The sequence below is a fragment of the Balearica regulorum genome, chromosome 3 (genome assembly GCF_011004875.1).
Source record: "Balearica regulorum gibbericeps isolate bBalReg1 chromosome 3, bBalReg1.pri, whole genome shotgun sequence".
Taxonomy (NCBI): domain Eukaryota; kingdom Metazoa; phylum Chordata; class Aves; order Gruiformes; family Gruidae; genus Balearica; species Balearica regulorum.
The window spans coordinates 124472194-124491800 of record NC_046186.1 but is presented as its reverse complement, the minus strand read 5'-3'; the positions used below and the strand labels follow the sequence as shown (position 1 = coordinate 124491800).

General features: G+C 37.7%; 1 protein-coding gene across 9 annotated transcripts in view; it reads right to left on the bottom strand.

Annotated features, from left to right (window-relative positions):
* Positions 1-1982: 1982 nt before the first annotated feature.
* CCDC88A (coiled-coil domain containing 88A) overlaps positions 1983-19607 on the bottom strand; it is a 76592-nt gene continuing 58967 nt past the window's right edge. For 2 of the 9 annotated variants that reach the window (XM_075749882.1, XM_075749883.1), the window contains exons 24-33: positions 19163-19255; positions 18750-18964; positions 13710-13793; positions 12434-12637; positions 12069-12140; positions 10992-11072; positions 9266-9531; positions 7102-7591; positions 2853-2952; positions 1983-2300 (exon numbers count right to left, since the gene is read on the bottom strand). In XM_075749882.1, the coding sequence (XP_075605997.1) occupies positions 2888-2952; positions 7102-7591; positions 9266-9531; positions 10992-11072; positions 12069-12140; positions 12434-12637; positions 13710-13793; positions 18750-18964; positions 19163-19255 (1570 nt within the window). In that variant the 3' untranslated portion in view covers positions 1983-2300; positions 2853-2887. Of the gene's footprint in view, positions 2301-2852; positions 2953-6471; positions 7592-9265; positions 9532-10991; positions 11073-11423; positions 11511-12068; positions 12141-12433; positions 12638-13709; positions 13794-18749; positions 18965-19162; positions 19256-19607 lie in introns of those variants that run through there. The other 7 variants (XM_075749875.1, XM_075749876.1, XM_075749879.1 and 4 more) reach the window with 5 other exon arrangements.

Here is a 19607-nt window from a genome sequence, read left to right as displayed (position 1 = left end):
AGTCCGTATGGCTCTGCCTATATTGTGGTACAAGAACAGCCCAGAAAGCAGGCGCAGCACCCAATTCTTACTGCGTTGAGTACTTTTCTCCTACAGTGTGTTCTGCCTGTCTCACCTGGCATTGGGGGAGAAACTCAGCTGCACCCTGAGCTTTGAGTTCACACAGGAACGCTCAGATTACCTGTCTAGGGGTGTACAGCCTGAGACACCGCACCTCTTCTAGCCATGACCATCCATCCCACCCGCCGTGCCAGTGACATTGCGTAGCTGTCATTGCAGTGTCGGGAATGCCTGAATCCTTCTCAAAAACCTCATAGTATCAGTTACCACACGGGAAATTACTCCAAATGCAACTGAGCTCAGGCTGCCTACAAAAAAACATGTGGAGCTGGATTTCTGGAGTGCTCTGGGCTTCAGATGGCTTCTGGGATTGCTGATCTATGTCAATACTCTGCGAAAATCACCATGCTTCCTCCGAAATCGGTGAAAATTCTACGAAAATCTTGATGCTGAGAATAAGGGACCAGAAATGGATGCTGGTATGAGTTGGTAATTAAAATAAACCAATCATTTTAATGAAATGCCAGAAACTTCCTCAGAGGAAGAACGGCAATTCTATATACTGGAAAGCTGCCAAATTGGTCCTATTTTCAATTAAGGAAAAAAAAAAGTTTAAATTCTCTGTGAAAACAATCCCAGGCTAAACCAAGTGTTTATATGGTAAAACCAAAATACTCTGTTTAGATCTAGATCTTTTAGCACATTTTATTAGAAAAAGTATTTCAGAAGGAAGTCACTTTAAGGAAAAAAAAAAAAACACCAAGAAAATAGCCTCTTCTAAAGCTTATTGGTCTTTCCTCTTTTTTCCCCTTTTTGACAAAATTCCAATAAAATAATAATTTAAAAAAGACTTGCCAGTATGCTTTTGAATCTGCTGAACTGCATTCTCTTTCCAGTGAAAAATGATTCTGGTCCAACTGTCCCTGACAGCTTGAGAGTTTGTAAATGATCAAACCCAGGAGCCTCAGGAAACGAGTCGTTAAGTTGACGAAGCTGACCTATGTGAATGGAGGCAGCCATAGGTAGAAGTTGGAAGCGGGACACTACGAGGTTATACAGTTAACGTAACCCTTTAGAGCAGGAATGTGAATGTACTGATTTGTAATTAAATAGAATTATGATAACTCATTTTGAGTCTGCTTATAAATTCACGTACACTTCTCCTGAGCTCTCTGCAAGTGCCTTCCAGACAACAAATGTAGGCAACCACTGAATGTACCAGTAACATTTGTTGGCTTTAATATAAATCAATAATGAACAAAACGTTTCTTACTAATAAAAGGTAACCTTCAGGGGAACTGATTGTAAAATGCCTCTGATATTATTTACATTTCTTTTTGCCATCAAGAAACCTCCTAAGCCACAATCAGCTCATGTCAAAAGACAATAAAAAAAAATAAATCAGTCGATACACAAACATCATGAGACAGTCTTATCCTGGAAATGCCATTTGTTGAAAACACCCTTATATTAAAATAAAAGTTATAGAAAAATCATACCTGGCAATTTCCTGTCAGAAACATCCGAACATATATATGCAGAATAACTCGGGAATGTGAAAAACACAAATGACGAACAATTTCTATATAATACGATTATCCCATGACTCCCACTTTTGTTAGTTATGGAACTTTTTCATGTAGGTAAACAATTTTTTCTCTTGCAGTATGCAACAAAAATCAGCATAAACTTTTTAAAGAGCAATTTCATGCAGATTATGCTAACCAAATAAGGCCGTGAAGTGCCAGCAAGCTGTGAGGTTTTTGTACCTGTATATACAGTCATTTTCAACAAAATACTACAGCATTTATTTGAGATTTACAGAAGTAAATATAAACTGCTAGTTAGGGGGTTTTTGGCTAATTATTAGCAGAAGCTTAAGCAAATCAGTGGCTAATGTCATAAACAGAAGATGAAAGAAGTTTTGTTTTTTTTTTCCTGGAGTAATTCTTGAGACCTTGGTCCTTAGGGAGATGAGAACTGTCCTTTATTCAGTAGATCTTAACAGTGCAATGTGCAATAATTCCTAAGACCATCTACAAATTTTCGGCAGTAGACTCCGGTAGAGCTCCTTGATTCAAGGAAGGAAGGAAGGTAGGTAGGTTTTTATTTCTCGCCTGCTCTAGTCACGAAGAACGTAAAAAAATTCCCTTAATTTTTATTAATGATTCCTACAGTCGCTGTCTTGTTACTTCAGATATAAAGGCTTCACACTGAGATACTGAAGGACACTTTTCTCTCTGTGTTCAGTTGGAAGGCAGAAAGAGAAAAGAACATAAGAAAAGCTTCAAGTGTAGAAATGTAAAACACAGAGTTAAGTCGCTAACAGAACTAACAGCACTAATAGCATGCATCAAAGATGTTTTAATGAAGTCAAGAGAAGGACAGAATGCCAAAGACAAGCTTTATAAAAAGGCAGTTTCCTTGTAGCACAGAATACTTTATATGTTTTGTTAAACTTTTCTTTTAATCTGTCCCTTTCTAAGAACTGACTTCAATGTTACTTCTTAATGTGATTTCTTTGAACTTTCTTCTTCAACAGCTTTGAAAAACACAAATAAATGTAATTTTTATAGGCAAAAGGCTAAACAGGATGAAGTTCCCTGCCTACACAGGCAAAATAACTGCTGTAAACTGACCTGTCCTGGCTTAACTAATAAGCAAGATAGAAGCCAGTTAAGCAAGCAGTATTGACATCTGGTTAATGCAAAGTGCACTTGTTCTTACAGGTAATGCTGTTAGTTTGTTGTAAATGAAATTAATCTCATTTACGTTTTGGGCAGGAAACTCACCACTTGGCCCACATCTCATGTAGTGGGTAATAGAATTAGGAGCTTTGTTGCTCCCTAGACCTGCTTTTTGAATTTCTGCTTTCTGGGATAGCTTCCACATCTGCAGAGAAAAGCATTTCACGTTATTCATTGTGTTTATCAGGACATGAAAAAAACCCTCATGCATTAAAATACATTCTACTTATTAGTAGAGCAAAAGGATATATAAACACTTTTTTTAGAGGAAAGGACAGAGGAGAGGGATAGAAGAAACTCACTGGAAAGGCCTACTCATTAAAATTCATCTTAGCATTTAGAGTAACCAGGTATTATTTTCAAAGTCACAATCAGATATACTTAACTTTTAGATAAACTAACCCTAAATTTCTGCCTGTATGAAAAGGAAAAACAATTGGATGTAGTCAGGGCTGACTGAACCCAGCAGGGAATGTAACTCATCTTTGCACTTTTCACCTGCTATACATTGACAGAAACGTTGGCATTCAGTTCCACAAACCAGAAAACTACCTTTGCATGCAACAGCCTGAGCGTGCAAAATGCAGTATCTGAATTCACTGTTCACTTAAAGCAAAGCATCAAGCAAACCTTTCACTGCAAGCAAATCATTGGCCCCCAACAACAAAACCTTTTTTTCACCAGCAGCCACATATTTAGCGTTTAGAATTACCATGCAGAGTCCTAACTTCTGATTCTTAAAGTCAGCAGGGACCAAGGAAAAAGCAAGCGCAGCGAGTGTTTTACAGCCAGCCAGTGATTGGGTCTGAAAGGAATTTCCCAGATCCTTCCACTAGTTGAGCACAGACCGAAAGAGACATCCATGGTGTATGTATTGTTAGAGTGTAAAGACCAAAAAGGGAGGAAAAATGATCCTCTACATGAAAACATCTGTTTTCTTTCATATACAATAAACAAATGTTGACAATTTCTTTTCAGAGACTTTATAAAGTCTCCAGCAGCACGCTGCTGCAGCTGAACTCGGAGCAAAAATAGGAGCACAAAAAGTTCTTAACCTCAGAACTGAAATTTAATTCATTACAAATTTATAAAACAACACAAAATAGCAGCCTGAGCTGGACACGGTTAGTTTCTAACTCGCACTGAGGATCCGAGACATGAGTGTTCAGAGACACTAACAGTTATACTGAAGGTCTTTGCGTTTAAGAGAGAAGCTGTTTTAATGCTGCCCCCCACTAATGTAAAACACAGGCTAAAAAGACATTAAATATCAGGCATAAATACTCACTGTCAGATCTGGTTTGTATGCAACAGCTTAGTGCTGTGAAAAGAAATGAAACAATGCAAACTGAAGTGCCCATGGGCACTGGCTGGAAAAAAAAAAAATGTATTTTGTTGCCTTGACAGCAAGCTTTAACATCGCTCTGCAGGGGGAACCTCCAACATTTCTCTTTAGACCTTGGCCTTGCTCACCATTACAAATCAGGGTTCAGTGGTCATGCTGGAGAGTTTATTATACACGCACCTGGAGACAATACTGGTATTTTTTGTAGCTGCAACAGTCTAAGGACCTAAGCAAATTCGGCTGGCAAATAAGGTAACAGCAAGCCTGGAAGCTTAGCCGGTTTCTCAAACAACAGCAGTTGATCTAAGCAGAAGGTACTACCCCTATTACAAACCTTCTTCTGATCGTAACAAGCAGCCTCACTGCAAGACGCAGGCTTGCAATCAGTGAAGAAAAATACAGATACTGATAGCACAGTATGGGTTTATAATAAGTACTCTCAGAGCTAACGAGATTTTTTTTCTACACTTCCTTAAATAACTTGCAAAACGTGTAATGCGCACGTCCCTTCAGATAGCAGCACTGTTCAGTTCCAAGCTAATCCAAACACAAGTCCAGATCGATGGAAATGAAGTCAAATGACATGACCCAAGGTCAGCACACTGATCTCACTCCACGAGTAAATGTGCGTGAAATTAAGATTATATTTTGGGTTTGGGTTTATTATTTTTAAACAGTGAGACAATTCTCAAGGGAATACAGCAAGAACTAAGAACACACTGCGAACAACACTGAAGAGAAGTGAGAAATTTATCAGTCCAACAATGATGGATGCCCGCAGACACGGCAAAGGATGGCTGCTTCACATTTTGAAACGGTAATTCTACCGTCCACAGAACGTCTTTGAGACATCCAGTCTTCTCCCCTCACTCCTTTTCCCCAGGGAAACGTGGGACGCCTGCTGCTCTTCCCTGAGGAGCCCTGTATTTGCAGCACTTTTACCCCTCCCTACTTAAACACTACGGAATTAAAGTTCAACCCGCACAGCAGTACCATGACTGCCACAAAACTGCTGGCAAAATAAATTCAATTGTAAAAATCAGAATATGACATTCATTATTTTCAATATTTATTTTCAATTTTTCCTCTAGTTGTATTTTCATTCAGGTTTTTTATAGCGTGTATAGTTTTGGCCTACAATAACTGTCAGTAACTATCTCCTCTTGCAGAAAAGTCCTAATGTCTAAAGCCTCATGTAATGATAGTTTAAGTATGATACAATTTTAAACTCTGTTTATATTTACAATTAAGAAGTTTCAAGCAATTGCAGAGACAGTGGCATATTGAGTAATTACTTTTCAACAGTTCTCTTTAGCTGGTCATCTAGGCTTTAACAAGTTGTTCCTACACTCCCATAACCTTGTAAGCATTTTTTTAATCTTCTTTTATTTAACTGTGTTAATTTAACAGTTTTCCTGTTATTTTCTTATACATCTTGTTTTCTATTGTATTAGTGTTACTTCTATTGAGAAGAAAAAAAAAAAAAATGTATTTCCACCATAATCAATACAGGTTTTTATTACCACACATCACAAGGAGTCTCCTGTAAACTCTGTTATTTGACTCCTAATAAAACCATACACTTCACATTTGGACACCAGACGTGGAAAGACAAAGCATACAAAAGGGAAAAGGTGGAAAGGGTCGTTTTTTCATTGAGTGCTGCGTATCATGTGACTATTTATTACCTCTCCATAAGAATTATCATTTGTGTTGAGGATTACAAATGATCTTTGTATTTAGTAATGTTCAAATATTTTAGTAAGTATGAACTGTGATTCATATTTATTGTGCGGGCTAGAAGCACTGAATTATTGGGCTGTAACTTGTGTAACGTGCATTTATGCCAGGACATGGCATAAATGAGAAGGGTAAGATGCTGAAATCTCTCTAAATGCTTCATTAGTATCTCAATTTCGAAAGAAGGGAGGGAAAAGTATTTTTACTCCAAATACAAAATCAATGTGTTACTGACACATCTGAAAGCACAATACTGATACAAACTGAAAAGTACGGTCTTTGTGTCAGAAAGCATGTTGTTCACCGAGCCATTTTTGGCAATGCAGCATGCAGTTGGTTTGACATGCATTCAGTAATGGACAGGAAAAAACCAAAATATTTGTAATGCTTGACAAAGAAAAATATAGCTTGTATTATAAAGGCTTTTAAAGGCATGCAAAAATATATACAGTGCAATTAATGTTTCATGCAAACTTTGGTGAGGTTACAATTTTACATTCGAACATGCTGGAGTACACAACCGAGCCCTATAGCCGTTGTTCTTGGAAAACAACCACCCACAGATCTAACATGGAACTGTTTGTTTGTTGTAGTGAAATTTTCTCTAAATCCAGTGGACACTGAGAACACCACCTGTATGTCATATTGGAGTGTGTGTATATATATATTTATATAGGATAATACAATTTCTTTATCAAACACAACCATATTCATACCACACAGTTTTATTATCTTCAGAAACGAGGAGCGGGGATTCAGCCTCGCTAGTGTTTATGGAGGTGGCAGGAACAAATTCACTAGTCAGAACTGACCGTAGGTCACCACGGTCAGACTTCTGATTAGCAGAAGGCTGCTCTTGATTTTTCGGTACAGATCTAAATGCTGACAGATTTGATGTAGATCTTTGAGGCAATCCACTTATATTACTAACTAATTCTGTGTTAAGGGATAAAAAAGGCTGAGCCACAGTAAGGGATCCTGCGCTGTCATTACCAGATACACTGACCTTCTCATTAAAGACATTTGTGCTTAGCAAAGTTCTCTCACGGAAATTTGACCTTTCCATCCTTGAAGTCTTAGGCACATCAGAGTTACATCCTAAATTACGTGGTTTAACTGTATTAGCTGCATCGCTTTGTGGAACACAATCTACTCTGTAAGCCACACAGTGAAAAAAATGAGAGGATAACTGGTGTGCTGGGTACTCACTAGAGGTTGATGGAACGCTTCTGTCAGCGGTGGATGGTGCTGGATCAACCGATACAGGTTGCCTACTGTCCTTAGACAAAAAATCGTGAATGCTTGTCCTTCGAGTGGTTCCTTCTGCCGTAGAAATCACGCTGCTTGCACGAGGTAAGGTAGCATAAGGATTGCAATCTCTTGATTGTCGCTGTGATACAGTCACTTGTATCTTGTCTTTAACGGATTTGGCCTTTCCTTGAGTGCCTGATGTAAATTTTATCGGAGAGCTTGTAAAGAAGGTATCTTCAGTTTTACGAAAGCTGGGCCTTACAAGTTGTTCTGGTTTAAAGGATCGTCCATCTGAGAATTCAATTGTATTTTTTACGCTTAATGATCTCACAATACCACAACTGGTGGACGGCTGTTTTCTTAGCTTCTCCTTTCCTGTCAGCTCTGCAGACTCAGATAAGCTTTTCATGACTTCATCTAAAAGATTCTCTTCACTTGTAGATTTCATCTGTCAAAAAAATGAAACATCTTACATGTTTATAAATTGTAATTTTGACATCTCTTAAGCAATCTTTGTGGACATAAATCAAAAGATTCTAAAAAGTTTTTGTTTTTCATTTCTCCGATCCAGAAGCGGTATTCAACATTTATGGTATATACTCATGAGTTTTCTGTACAGCTTACAAGCAAGTACTTTGAAAATGATGTCAGACAGATCACAACTATCTAAAATTAGTTCCTGCAGTACTGATTAATTCAACAAATCAGATGATCAAAACTTCAAGTTCATCTTCTCACTCACTTGCCCTCTGCCATCAGTTATCAGGACTTCCTAAGCAATTTCACATGGACTAGTATTTTAACTTAGACTGATCATCTGAAGCTAAAAGCTTAAACTTTCTCTATACACTCAAATAATAAAGACAAAAATCTCAGAAAGTAATACAAAACACATAACCTTTAGGCACTTGTGGTGCCTAAATTTGGACTGGCCAGTTCCCAATTTTTTTCTTTTTGGAGAAAAGACTTCAGAGCTAGGAAAAAAAGAAGCTGAGGTGAATACTATTCACACTCAGTGGAGAAAGACTGCAGTCTTCTTTCAAAACGGCGAAAGAGACAATTTGGAAAGAATTAAGGTAAGAGCACCAAGGAGATGCCCTGGCAGAAGACTGGAAAGAGACCTCCTGAATCCCCCTCCAACCTCAACGATTCTGTGATGCTATGAAAGAGATTTTGTGATTCATGAACAGCAGTGGACCAGACTTGATGACTTGAGTGGCTTCTTTTATTTCTACTGCCCCAAGAGTATTGTCTAATGCTTAAAAAGAAAAAAATCCAGAGAGACCACAGGTGAGGGGTCATTTTAAGTATCTAACAAAAAATCCAGAAACTTAGCACAGACTCAAGTCACTATCCCAGACTGCACAAATTGATTCAGCTGTGAATGTCTATTTTTCAATTTCGGTTGTATCGTTAAAAAAAGACGGAGGATGGTCCTTACTCTTGATGGCCCTAGTCACAGCCACTGGCCTGCTTTATCCTAGAGCACTTCTAGGCTTCAGAAAGATCTACTCCAGAACTAGTGATGAAGAAAATGGAATATAGCAGAGAAAAGGTGATTTGGGGCTTCTAACAAGCTGTCACCCATTTCAAGAAACATTCTCTTTGTCTTATTCTTCTTGGATTTCAATGAGCTCCAAGGTCAGGGTTTTTTGCCCAGTAGAGTTAAAAAGATGAAACTGAAGCAGACAAGAGTCTCTCCCCAGGGAATGAAGTAAAGCATCTTCCTTCCTGGTGATGCAAGACAGACCTGACAAGTGCTCTTAGTGAAGACAGTGGCTGAACTGGAAGAAGAACAGTAAGCCTACTTTGAGCGTACGGCCTTCCCTCAGCACTCTGAGGAGCCTGCCATGCAGCAGCGCACTGGACAATTTTGTGAGACAGAGATCGACTTTCTTACCTAATTCAGTGATCCGTAAGGGGTCAAGCTGCGAAATTCCAAATGATTTTGTGTGTGATACAGCAAGCACAGTTTATCAGGATACTGTCTACGCTGCTACTTAATGCAGGTGTAACCAGTATCTGCACAAAGGTTTAAAGCAATTCTACTCACTCTTAAGTCTGCTGTTAATTCTGTGTCCCTATGTTGGATAATACGTGCTGAAATATTTTTTAAACTAACCTCACTTGAGGTACTCTTGTTGCTTTCTTCTAAAAACTGTTGCAGGGTAACAACTTCACTGCCAGGAGAACCGGTTTTGAGGTGTTTTCCGCGACTATCCAGTGTTTCAGGCGTTCGCTGCCGGAGCACAGGACTAGACCTCGTGTGACCTTTCAAATACTGAATGGGGCTGCTGCTGCTGCTAGACCAAGCCTCATGTTCGTGTAGCAGACTAAATTCTCCACTGCTGTGACTCTGTGGCCTGCTTTGACTGTTAACTGCACCTGCTTTTGGGGTAAATGGGATTAAGTATTCCACAAGAAAAAAATACATGAAAGCCGTTAAACAGTATAACCTTACTCAAATCTGGAACATTATCAGATTCAGTTAACAATAATTCTATTTAAAATACTAAAAAAATCCAGTTGTCCTTTTTTACTCAAACCAAGCATAGTATTAATACAATTGTCCTGCTCTGACTTACCTCTTACCGCTCTTTAACCATGACATGATAGCTTTTGAATAAAAAAACCCCACCTTTCACTGACAATCTGGGCCTCCACCTACTTAATACTATATTCCAAGAGGCTAAAGATACGCCTCTGGTCTTGTTCAGCATCACTGTGGGTGCACGCTCTAGTATACTATTGATGAGTTTTACATTAAATGAAATACAAAGGATGGAATGGAAAGAAAATATTTTCTCCAACAGAGTTCTTCAACAAGAACTATTTAGGAATGATGCTTCTCCAACAGCTTCTGCCATTACTTCTGGTTTACTACAACTGTGACCTTAAAGAAGCATATGGCATTAAATGCAAAATAAACTCCACAACACCGATTCTTTCTATTTTTCAGTAATTGTGAACTGCTTAAAAAAATACTGATAAATAATCAAGTATTTCCTACTTCATGTTACTCCTAAGAAATGAAACTGTTTGAAGAAAGATAAACTGTTTGCAACAGAAATTTCTAATACTGTATACAAACTGGGGCAAGGAATACCACAAAGAATCTTTTACAGAAGGGAGCAGACAGAAAAGAAACAAATAAAAATGTTAAGCTAGCATTCCTCTCTAAATTTCCAAACAAACAGATACTGTTTTAATTTAACATATGCAAGCCATGAATATTACGTGAAGTCTTGAGCTGGCAGTGTTCTAGTCTAGCACATACCGTGGTCTCCAGCTAGAATGGCCACTACAAACAAAAACGTATTGAGACTCATAACAGATGAAATTTAGAGAATATTGTTAAATCCAGGAACGTTATTAATCCTTTAAAAACAAAATATAAAACTTTTCAGGATGGTATCACATACGCCATTCTGTCTGGTTTGTGTTGTACACTATGGAGTTTTTCAGCAGCAGTGCACATGTAGCAGGATGCTAGGAGAAAAAAATGCAGCAACTTCTCTGCTTAAAAATAAGCAATTTTCAAGTCATTTGGGGGGTATTCTTATTTTGTGATGTTGTTACTTGGATTTGGTTTGGTTTAAAAGAGTTTGAAACTTACAAACTAGTATCACCCTTGTAACATTTAGTGAAAACATAAGTTCTGTTAATACTTGTATCCTTTCCAAATTTGGGGCATGAAGGCTATAAAATGATGAAAGAAAAACATGTTGTAGTGTGTTGTGGGAATTTTTTGGGGTTTTTTTGTTGTTGTTTTTTAGTAACCTATAGAGATGAGCTCAGAGAGAAAATAATGGGAATGAAGCATGTATGTAAATTCACCTACAGCATACCTTTGACTTCATGAAGTGAAGCATTGTTATTGCTATTGCTAGTGGATGTTCTGCCACTATCAAGGCTGGCTGGTCTGGAAGCTAAATGGAAAATTAGGAGACATCTTGATGAACAAAATTTGAGCAGATGACACGGTACCTTTACATTCTGATCACAGAATGCTCAGAGGCAGGAATCATGCACTATTTCACAGGCTGAGCATGCCCATTGTCAACAAAGTGGTTTCTTACAGATCAGAAAGCGAAGGGATTTCCAGGCAGTCCAAGAGGACACTTTAGAAAAGGGCACTACAGGAATAGTAAGGTGCAAGGGAGAAGGAAAGAGAAATAGAGTGTACATTTAGAATCGAAACCGATTGGTTAGTGGGAAACCAGGATTTTACAGATGAAAGGATGGGCATACAGAAAGCTGCTCGTGATTAGGTCACTTACAACAGATTTGACAAGGAACCTTGCACATTGTTGAAATGCCACGAACAGGAGCAGCAAGAGCATCTGCACAGATAATGTCCTGTACTCCTATCCAATACAAGGGAAATGCACCATTATCATCTTCAAAAGCATTTGTTGCTCATACTAATTGTAAGCGTTTATACTGGAGTTAAAACTTCACTTCTATATAATCTATAAGAGCTTTCCACTTCATAGCTTTGCTTGAAGGAACATGTAATGATTTTATAAAATACAGTACATGACAAATTTAGGTTTCATTTACTGAACAATAAAACAATAAACGTCAAAAAATCAGGCCAGATTTGGATTTGATTTTTTTAGGATTGAAATTGTAACTTCTCTTATTTTACTATTAACTCCAAATTACTTTTTTAAAGGGCAAATGTTTTGATCCTGTTCAGATGCACTTCACAGGTACTTTCTACTAGAGGTATAGAACATCTATCTGATGTAGTAGTCAAGAAAGAAAAGAATAATCTGAAGAAATGAAACTTTACATTCAAGAGATACGCAAATCACAGAAAGCATGCTCACTTGTAATGATGCCATTCACTTTTTTTTGCAAACTTTGTTAACATTCACATAATATATCCTTAATTCATTTAATTAAAATCCACATCTTACCATGAACTCTTGATCCTGTACTAGAATCATCACTAATACCTTGTGGACTTACATCTTCAAAGGATGTAGTATCTATACACAGAGACATAAAAGAAGATGTGAAATAAAATAAAATGAAAAGGTTATTGAAATATTTATCATCTGTAATAAATACGAAAATATTTTCCAAACCAATCCATTTTTACTTAGGTAACATTCTGTAGGAAAAATCCTGAAACATTTTATAACTGCAGTATCTTAGCACCGCAACTCAATTACTAAGGTTGCTTTTTGCCGAAAACCTTAAAATACAAGTAAAGCCAATATTTACATGAAATTGCTATTACACATAGTCACATCACGATGCAAGACGCTTCTACCTATACCTTTATTATTTAGCAACTGCTTGGATCTGAAGCCTGTAGAAGAGTTGACAGTTGCAAAGTTGATAGCTGTAGTAGAGAAGGCCATAGCTCCCAATTCTTTCCTCCTTTTACCCGCAGATATATCATCAGGACCCTCCAGATGCTCAGAACTACCTGTCCATTGTCCTCCTGCTAGGACCATGGACTGCACCAGGTCATTCATGGCTGGGATGCAAATGAAAGCAAATGATCAGCATGGTCAATGTATTTGCTTCTGTTCTTATTTTGTATTGCAAAATGTTTGACAGTTTTCTAAACATTAAAGCTACTGAATACTGGAAGATAAACACACAAGATCATCCATGTTATGACATGCAATCAGCTCAATGAATGAGAAGTGTTGTAAGGCAGAGACTTCTTTCAGCTCAGTATGGTTCTTAAAACTGATTTTATTAGGTATAATCGCCATGCTTGCGCTGCAATGGTATGTAATGTGTATGTTAGAAGATTTGATATACTGTTTGCAATGATAAAATGGAATGAATGAGGATAAAAATGGGCAAAGGTGCTAGTACAATATAATGTCAACAATGATACGGGATCCTTGTACAGTGCAGGTTACTGCAGGGATACTGTATTTTACATAACAACAAATAAAAGGATCTGAAAAAGATGACATCTGATGATATTCACCTTTACTTCACAAAACTAGGGAAAGCTGTCCACCCCGCCTCATGAAATAAAATTTTTAAAAAATAAAATAGATTAAAATAAAATTACTCAGTACAACATTTTGGCAACAACGACTGATGAATAACTGAAGAGTGACAGACCACCATACAGCCTTGCACTATTTTCTACACTTTCTTCAAACAAAAAATTACAGTGATTTCTTAACAAAAGGCTTATGAAATGTGTAATTTGGAACTATTTAGGTTAACACAGTGCACTGTAAATTTATATACACATAGAGACATGTGTATATAGACAACTATGTATACAAATAAATGCAATCACAATGCACTGAATATATATATGTATGTGTGTGTGCTAGTGCATGTAAATGTGTGGGTACGTGTGTGCGTGTGTGCACATGTGCACATATATAAAGTATTCAGTGCCAAAGTTTAAAAAAAAAGAAAAAAGAAATAGCTCCAGCTCCTTGTATTGTAGCAGGACTTGCACATTGCAAAATAGGAGGAAAAATACAGCGCAGTCCAGGGAGAGGTTAGTGAAAAATTAGTAATGGAAGCCAGTGTAGCCATTTAAAAGAAGCTGAACTGTCATAAAGTCTTACACATGGAGCGACGGTAGAAGGCCTTCATTTTGTCTTTTTCCTTCGGTCTGTTCCTCAAAAAGGGCAGTCTTTTCAGTGCAACCACTTTTATGTCATAGCATGAGGAAAAACGGAAACAGGGAAATGAAAGAAAAAAAGGGAGAAGAACAGATGGAAGTTAAATGTTGAAACTAAGGACAGAAATGAATGTCTGAGTTTAAGCTATGTATGCTACGCTAAAAACTATCATTCTCATGCTTCTGTGTGATAATGAAATATGAAAACTACACTAAGAAAACTTTAATATACTCAGAAATGCACTGAAAATAATGGTGAAGAGTGTAACACAGTTTGAAAGTTCTAACTGCCAAGCTCTTGAAAAAATACACGTAACTTCTTTGCAGACTATTTAGTTTTTACTGTGAAAAATAACATTGCTTGAACATAAAGAAAAATGTGAAACAAAAAAGCTTAAAATGAAAACAACTCTAAGTACAACTTCTACTTTAAAATATGTTCACATCATTATTTTTTGAGATTAATAACTTTTGTAACGTTTTGCCCTGCATCTCTAGTAGGACACAATCTATTATCAGTCTTCATTTGTTACATTTTGTGCTCATTTAATAATTTTGGTCATCTACTATCTTCTAGAAAAATCACACGGACCTTATGTTCAATCTGCTGTTTGTGTGCAGTGACTTTAGCATCAAGATTTATTGGTTGGAATGGTATACACCACATTTTTTAGCTGTAAAAATACCGAAGATTAAAAAAAAACCACCACCAAAAGAAAATCCAGACACGAGTGTGACTGTAACATTTTGGGAGAGCAAAGAGAAAAACTGAGGTACGTAATATCAGGAAACAGAGTTAAAATTATAAATAGTATTAAAAGATGGAGGAGGGGGAAATCACAAGTTAATCTGGTCCTTAGATTTAGCTCTTTGGCATTAGTAACTGATTACTGGCAGACACCTGCCTTTTGAAGCATCAGATAAATGTGTCAGCTGACTGCCAAGCATACAGGAGCCACATGCAAACAACTGGCATGTAAAGATCCAGAAAGGAATGCATAAGGAAATTCCCACAATGTTCTTATTTATGTAGGTATGAAAGCCGTGTAGTCCAGTCTATCAGCCCAAGATCTGCTTATTTTATGTCTCTGAAGTCACTTTTCAGACACGTGATTTGTCATTTACCTTGGTCTTCCGCTCAACCAGCACAGCAGTACATATATACATATGCATTTACAAGTGCACTTGAACTACCTTGAAAGAGAAAGAAATCTCCCTCTCCATCACATTATTCTGTGTTTGCACTTAGAGTAAGAGGTTTACAAGGCAGTACATTTTACAGCTTCCAATGAATGCACGATTGGCACAGCCACAAGTGTCAGAAAAAACCAGAAGTTTTCACAGTTGCAGCATATAACTCTATCTTGACCAGAGAGGGACAGCAAACACCCTCCTGTGTCAGGTCCTTATGATGTGGGGTGGGGAAGAACAGGGAGAAAAGAAAGCCACCTGTGCTACCTATGTAAGGCAGGACTACACCAAGTAAAATTTCAGCTTTGAATGATTCACTACATAGGTATATAGGTATTTTTTATTATGTACATATAGGTACTTAAAACAGGGGGGTTTTGTTTGGGGTTTTTTTTTTTTTGGATCAACAAAACATTCCTCCTCTTGTAGATCCTGAGGAAATAAACCAAAACCAACATAAACTGGCTCAAAAGAAGCAGAAAGGTCACTAAACCTCCCGTAAAGGATATACGCACATTGTCTATCTAGTTGTACATAAAAGTACGTAGCTCTGAAAAGCTCCCTGCCAAAGGAGTATGAGGCACAGCATCAGACTAGTTTCTAGCAGGTAAATAACTAACCAGTTTTAACACTAATGTCAAACCAAAGAGATAATTCTGTTCTATTTCTACTACTTTTCGTCATCATGGTGAAACACAATTCTTTTGTTAACTTCTATAATCCTTTATAGACAACTGATCCCTCTATAATCCTTTATAGACAAGATAACCGATCCCTCTTAATTAAAAGTGTCCACTCTAATCTTATTAAAAAGTAACCAGAGGGTGGTTCAAGAATTGAGTCATCTGTGACTCTTGTTCGTTAACACAGATGACCTCCAAAATGACTGATTTATGGCTCTCAGCAACTGCACCAAACAGAAAACTCCACTGCAACTACCGATGTCCTGGAAATCGTACATCAAAACCTGTTCTTTGGTAAACCGCAACCTCCCTGAGAGACTACGTAAGTAATTTCTGCATAGAATACGGTAGAGCTACAGAAGAAACAAACAGGACACCACAAAGTTTAGCTTAGAGCTTTTGCTCTTTACACATTTACTCCAACAGACTTTAAAAATGGGATGGTAGGAGGACTGTTTTGGTCTTACTAATCATCTACTCAGAGAAGTCTAGTTATACTTCATTAACTTTTCTTTCTCTTTTCAGTCTTCTATGAACAAGTTCTTGCTTTCTGAGCTGAGAATGAATGCTGAGTATTGCAGAATTCCTCCACTGATCAGGAAATCTCCCGTTTTGGAATCCTCCCACTGTTTGCCAGAGATACTCTGGGGAATTCTGTATGGATAGTATTAAAATCCTCAAATAATTTTCTTCATACACACAAGAAAATGTTAAGCAGCCATCTTCTAAATATTTTGGTAATAGAAAATGGAGCCCAATATACCACTTTTACTTCTGTATGATGTGTCTGCTACTGGTACTACTATTTAAAGATGACAGGCTTATTAACAGCCTTAATTCCTCGGGATGTTGTTGATAATCTAAAGTGGAAGCTAGCAAAAGTAATCTAGTTTTCTCCACATAAAATACAAAATTTCCACTTGCCTGCCTTAGGTTTTCTCTGCAAAAGCTCAGAATGGTATCCCACCCCCCACCCCCCTCCCCTTCCCCCAAGAAAGCAGGCTCTGCACAAAGCAGCTGTCGGATCTGTGGTACTCACCTGATTCATCCACTGAACACAGCTATAAAAAGCAAGGGGAGACTTTGCTGTCAGAGGAGCATACAGCATCCACACTGCCTGCAGGATTTAATTGTGCTGCACACAGTAACAGCCATGCAGGCACCCCCTCCTTTCCAGAGGACCTATGGAATCAGACCAGGGCTTCAAGCACTGAGACCTCTCTGCACAACAGGGTCACTTGATTTTTGCGCCAAGATCACCTATCTTTGTAAGAGAATAGGTGTCTCGAAAATACTTGCACGAGAAAGCGTCCTGTATTAAGAAAACAGCCTCCATCACCACCTTCAAAGGAAGAAAATCTACATATTTCACAGAGTGAATCTGTTTATCAGCAGTAGTAGCTGCAGGATAATTCCTTTTGGAATCAGTATCTCCTCTCACTTTCTCTGGCAGGGGATATGGGGTAGGAAACCTATATATCTCAAAAATCACTTTATGTCAGATATTCTGTCCTCTAGCTTTTGAGAACACCACCAATTTGTACTAGTAAACTGCACCTTGGGGACTATAAGCTGCCTTCTCTTGCCTACTGAAGGACAGGCAGGACATTTCACTTCAGTGGCTCCCTCTGGAACCACCGCCGTTCCCAGACACAGGAGATCAAGGTGGAATAGAACCTGTTTCTTCCAAAACTCAAAACTGCCTTCGACCAGGGTGGAAAGCTACAATACCTGAGCATTTGCATAGACAGGTGACAACTTACAGGTTTTGTCTTTCTTGTAGCTTCTTTCAGTGGAAGCTGCTACTGCCAAGCCACTTCTTAAAGAAAAGAAAGAGGCCACAGTATCTTGGTATTTAGGATTTACAGTCATTCTAAAAGCAGAAGAAATAGACTGCAAAACATGCACCATCACTGGCACTTCTCACACTGCGATAGATATTCTCTTAACTTTGTGAGGCACAAACTGTCTTAGTAAGATTGTCAGCACTGAAGTGGCATATAATTCTTCCAAACTCCATCATAAACTGTGGTTTCCATGGTGACATATGTAAAGGAGGAAGGTTAGGATTCAGAATTAGATCAGCCCTTCCAGTTTGTGGATAAATACACTGGGATTAAGGGGAACATGAACAAGGTCCATGGAGTAGAAAATTAATGAGGTCTGAACAACTTCAAACCTCTTTTGAGGATCAGCCACCATAACTTCAACCATGGCTTCACCAGGAGGGTAACTGCACGCTACAAGGTCCCAAGTATCATGCAAAGAAAACTGTCACATAAAAGAGCCCTTGCCGAACATGAAATCGTTGACACAGATGCAGATGGTCTGAACCAAAGCGTGCACACTCTTGACAAACTAACACACTTTCAAACACATCCACTGTAGCTTCAGTCACCCCTGGACTCCATGAGACTTCCAGTTTATATGTAAAAACAACGGTTGCCTTTTTAAAAAAGTCGAAAAGTACCCGTTTTGAACCTTAACAGACCCTTACACTCAAAAGTTTCCCAAATTGACAAGTTAGCAAGGAACACATTACTTTCTTCAGTTATTAAAAAAATACTCACAAATCTGTTTTTAAGTTTCCCTGAAAAAGAGTTTTACATGTTTTTAACTTTGACTAAGCTTCTGCAATAAGCAAAGAAAAAAACCAAACACATTATAGTGGCTTTAATAATTTCTAACACAGCAAATTCATAGCTGGCACAAAACCCAGAATATCAATCTGCTGTCTTTTGAAACCCAAGACATTACATTTTTAAAAAGTATTGAAAAAATTTTAAGTGAATGTTAAACACATGTATTCTGACCCAGTAACAGCGCCTGCTTCAGCTTATCCAGGCGCTGTAAAAGTATTTTAACATTTCGAGCTACAGAAATGCTAAAAACTAGTTTCTACCCAAACACTCAAGGAGTTTGCAAGAAGTCAGTATTAATCTGTCATTAAGAAATTAATCCAGGCTTCGTTCCTAAAGACTTTAAAAGTTATCTTAAAAAAATCCTCCAAAACATGCAGCCTTTTCTGAGCACCTCTTACTTTTTAATGGTATTAAAAAGACATTTAGCCAAGGATTACCAAAAGAAAATAAATGTTTTGCAGTACTCACTACTACTCTTTTTGGTCCCCAAGGTTTGGCCATCTTCCAGAGAGTTTGAGCCCACAGAGGAACTATCCTGACTGTCCTGGTGGGGCAGCTGAAGAAATCCTTCGCTGGATTCTGAACGGGTAGGCGTAAGGGTCACAGACTTCAAACGTTCTCGATTAACATCCTTCTTTGATTTTATCAGCTTCCTCATTTTCAGAGTAATCCAGTTGCCCCTTCTGTTATCAATAATACAGTACATTTATTACATTTATAATACATGACTTCTGCCTTCACATTTTTCCTAATTTGTATGCAAGAACACAGACATGATTTTGCTCCCCTGAAGTTGAATGAAATCTGGATTTTCAGCTGGAACAGAATAGGTATATCATGGTTTAGACTTGTGTTTATTTTTATATCACATTCATCAGTACCTTCTTGGTGGTGACGGTTCATAAAATTTATACTGATCCATTATCTTCTCCTCCAATTTCTCCTTCTGTCGCCTTAATTCATTTAGCTTGTCACTGTAAACAGAAATTAATGATACTGTACGCTTCAAAATTGTATATATAATGGGCGAGTAGCACATTTCTCTGGATATCTGTCATCTGAAAGCTGCCACTTTGCATGAGGAATTCTTATATAACACTTTTTTCTTATTGAAAGATCAAGAAAGATACAGCAAACAAGCAGTCTTACATTTAACATTATAAAATTTAAAAAACTTTGTCTTTATTACACAACAGAATTTCCCCCTTTTTAAATAATAATAAAGTGCACATAGACTCTAACAGAATCATTTAGACAAGGACATTTTCTCTTCTCTCAAATCTGTAAACTTCTTTACAGAAGTTTACAGATTACAAATCAACCTAG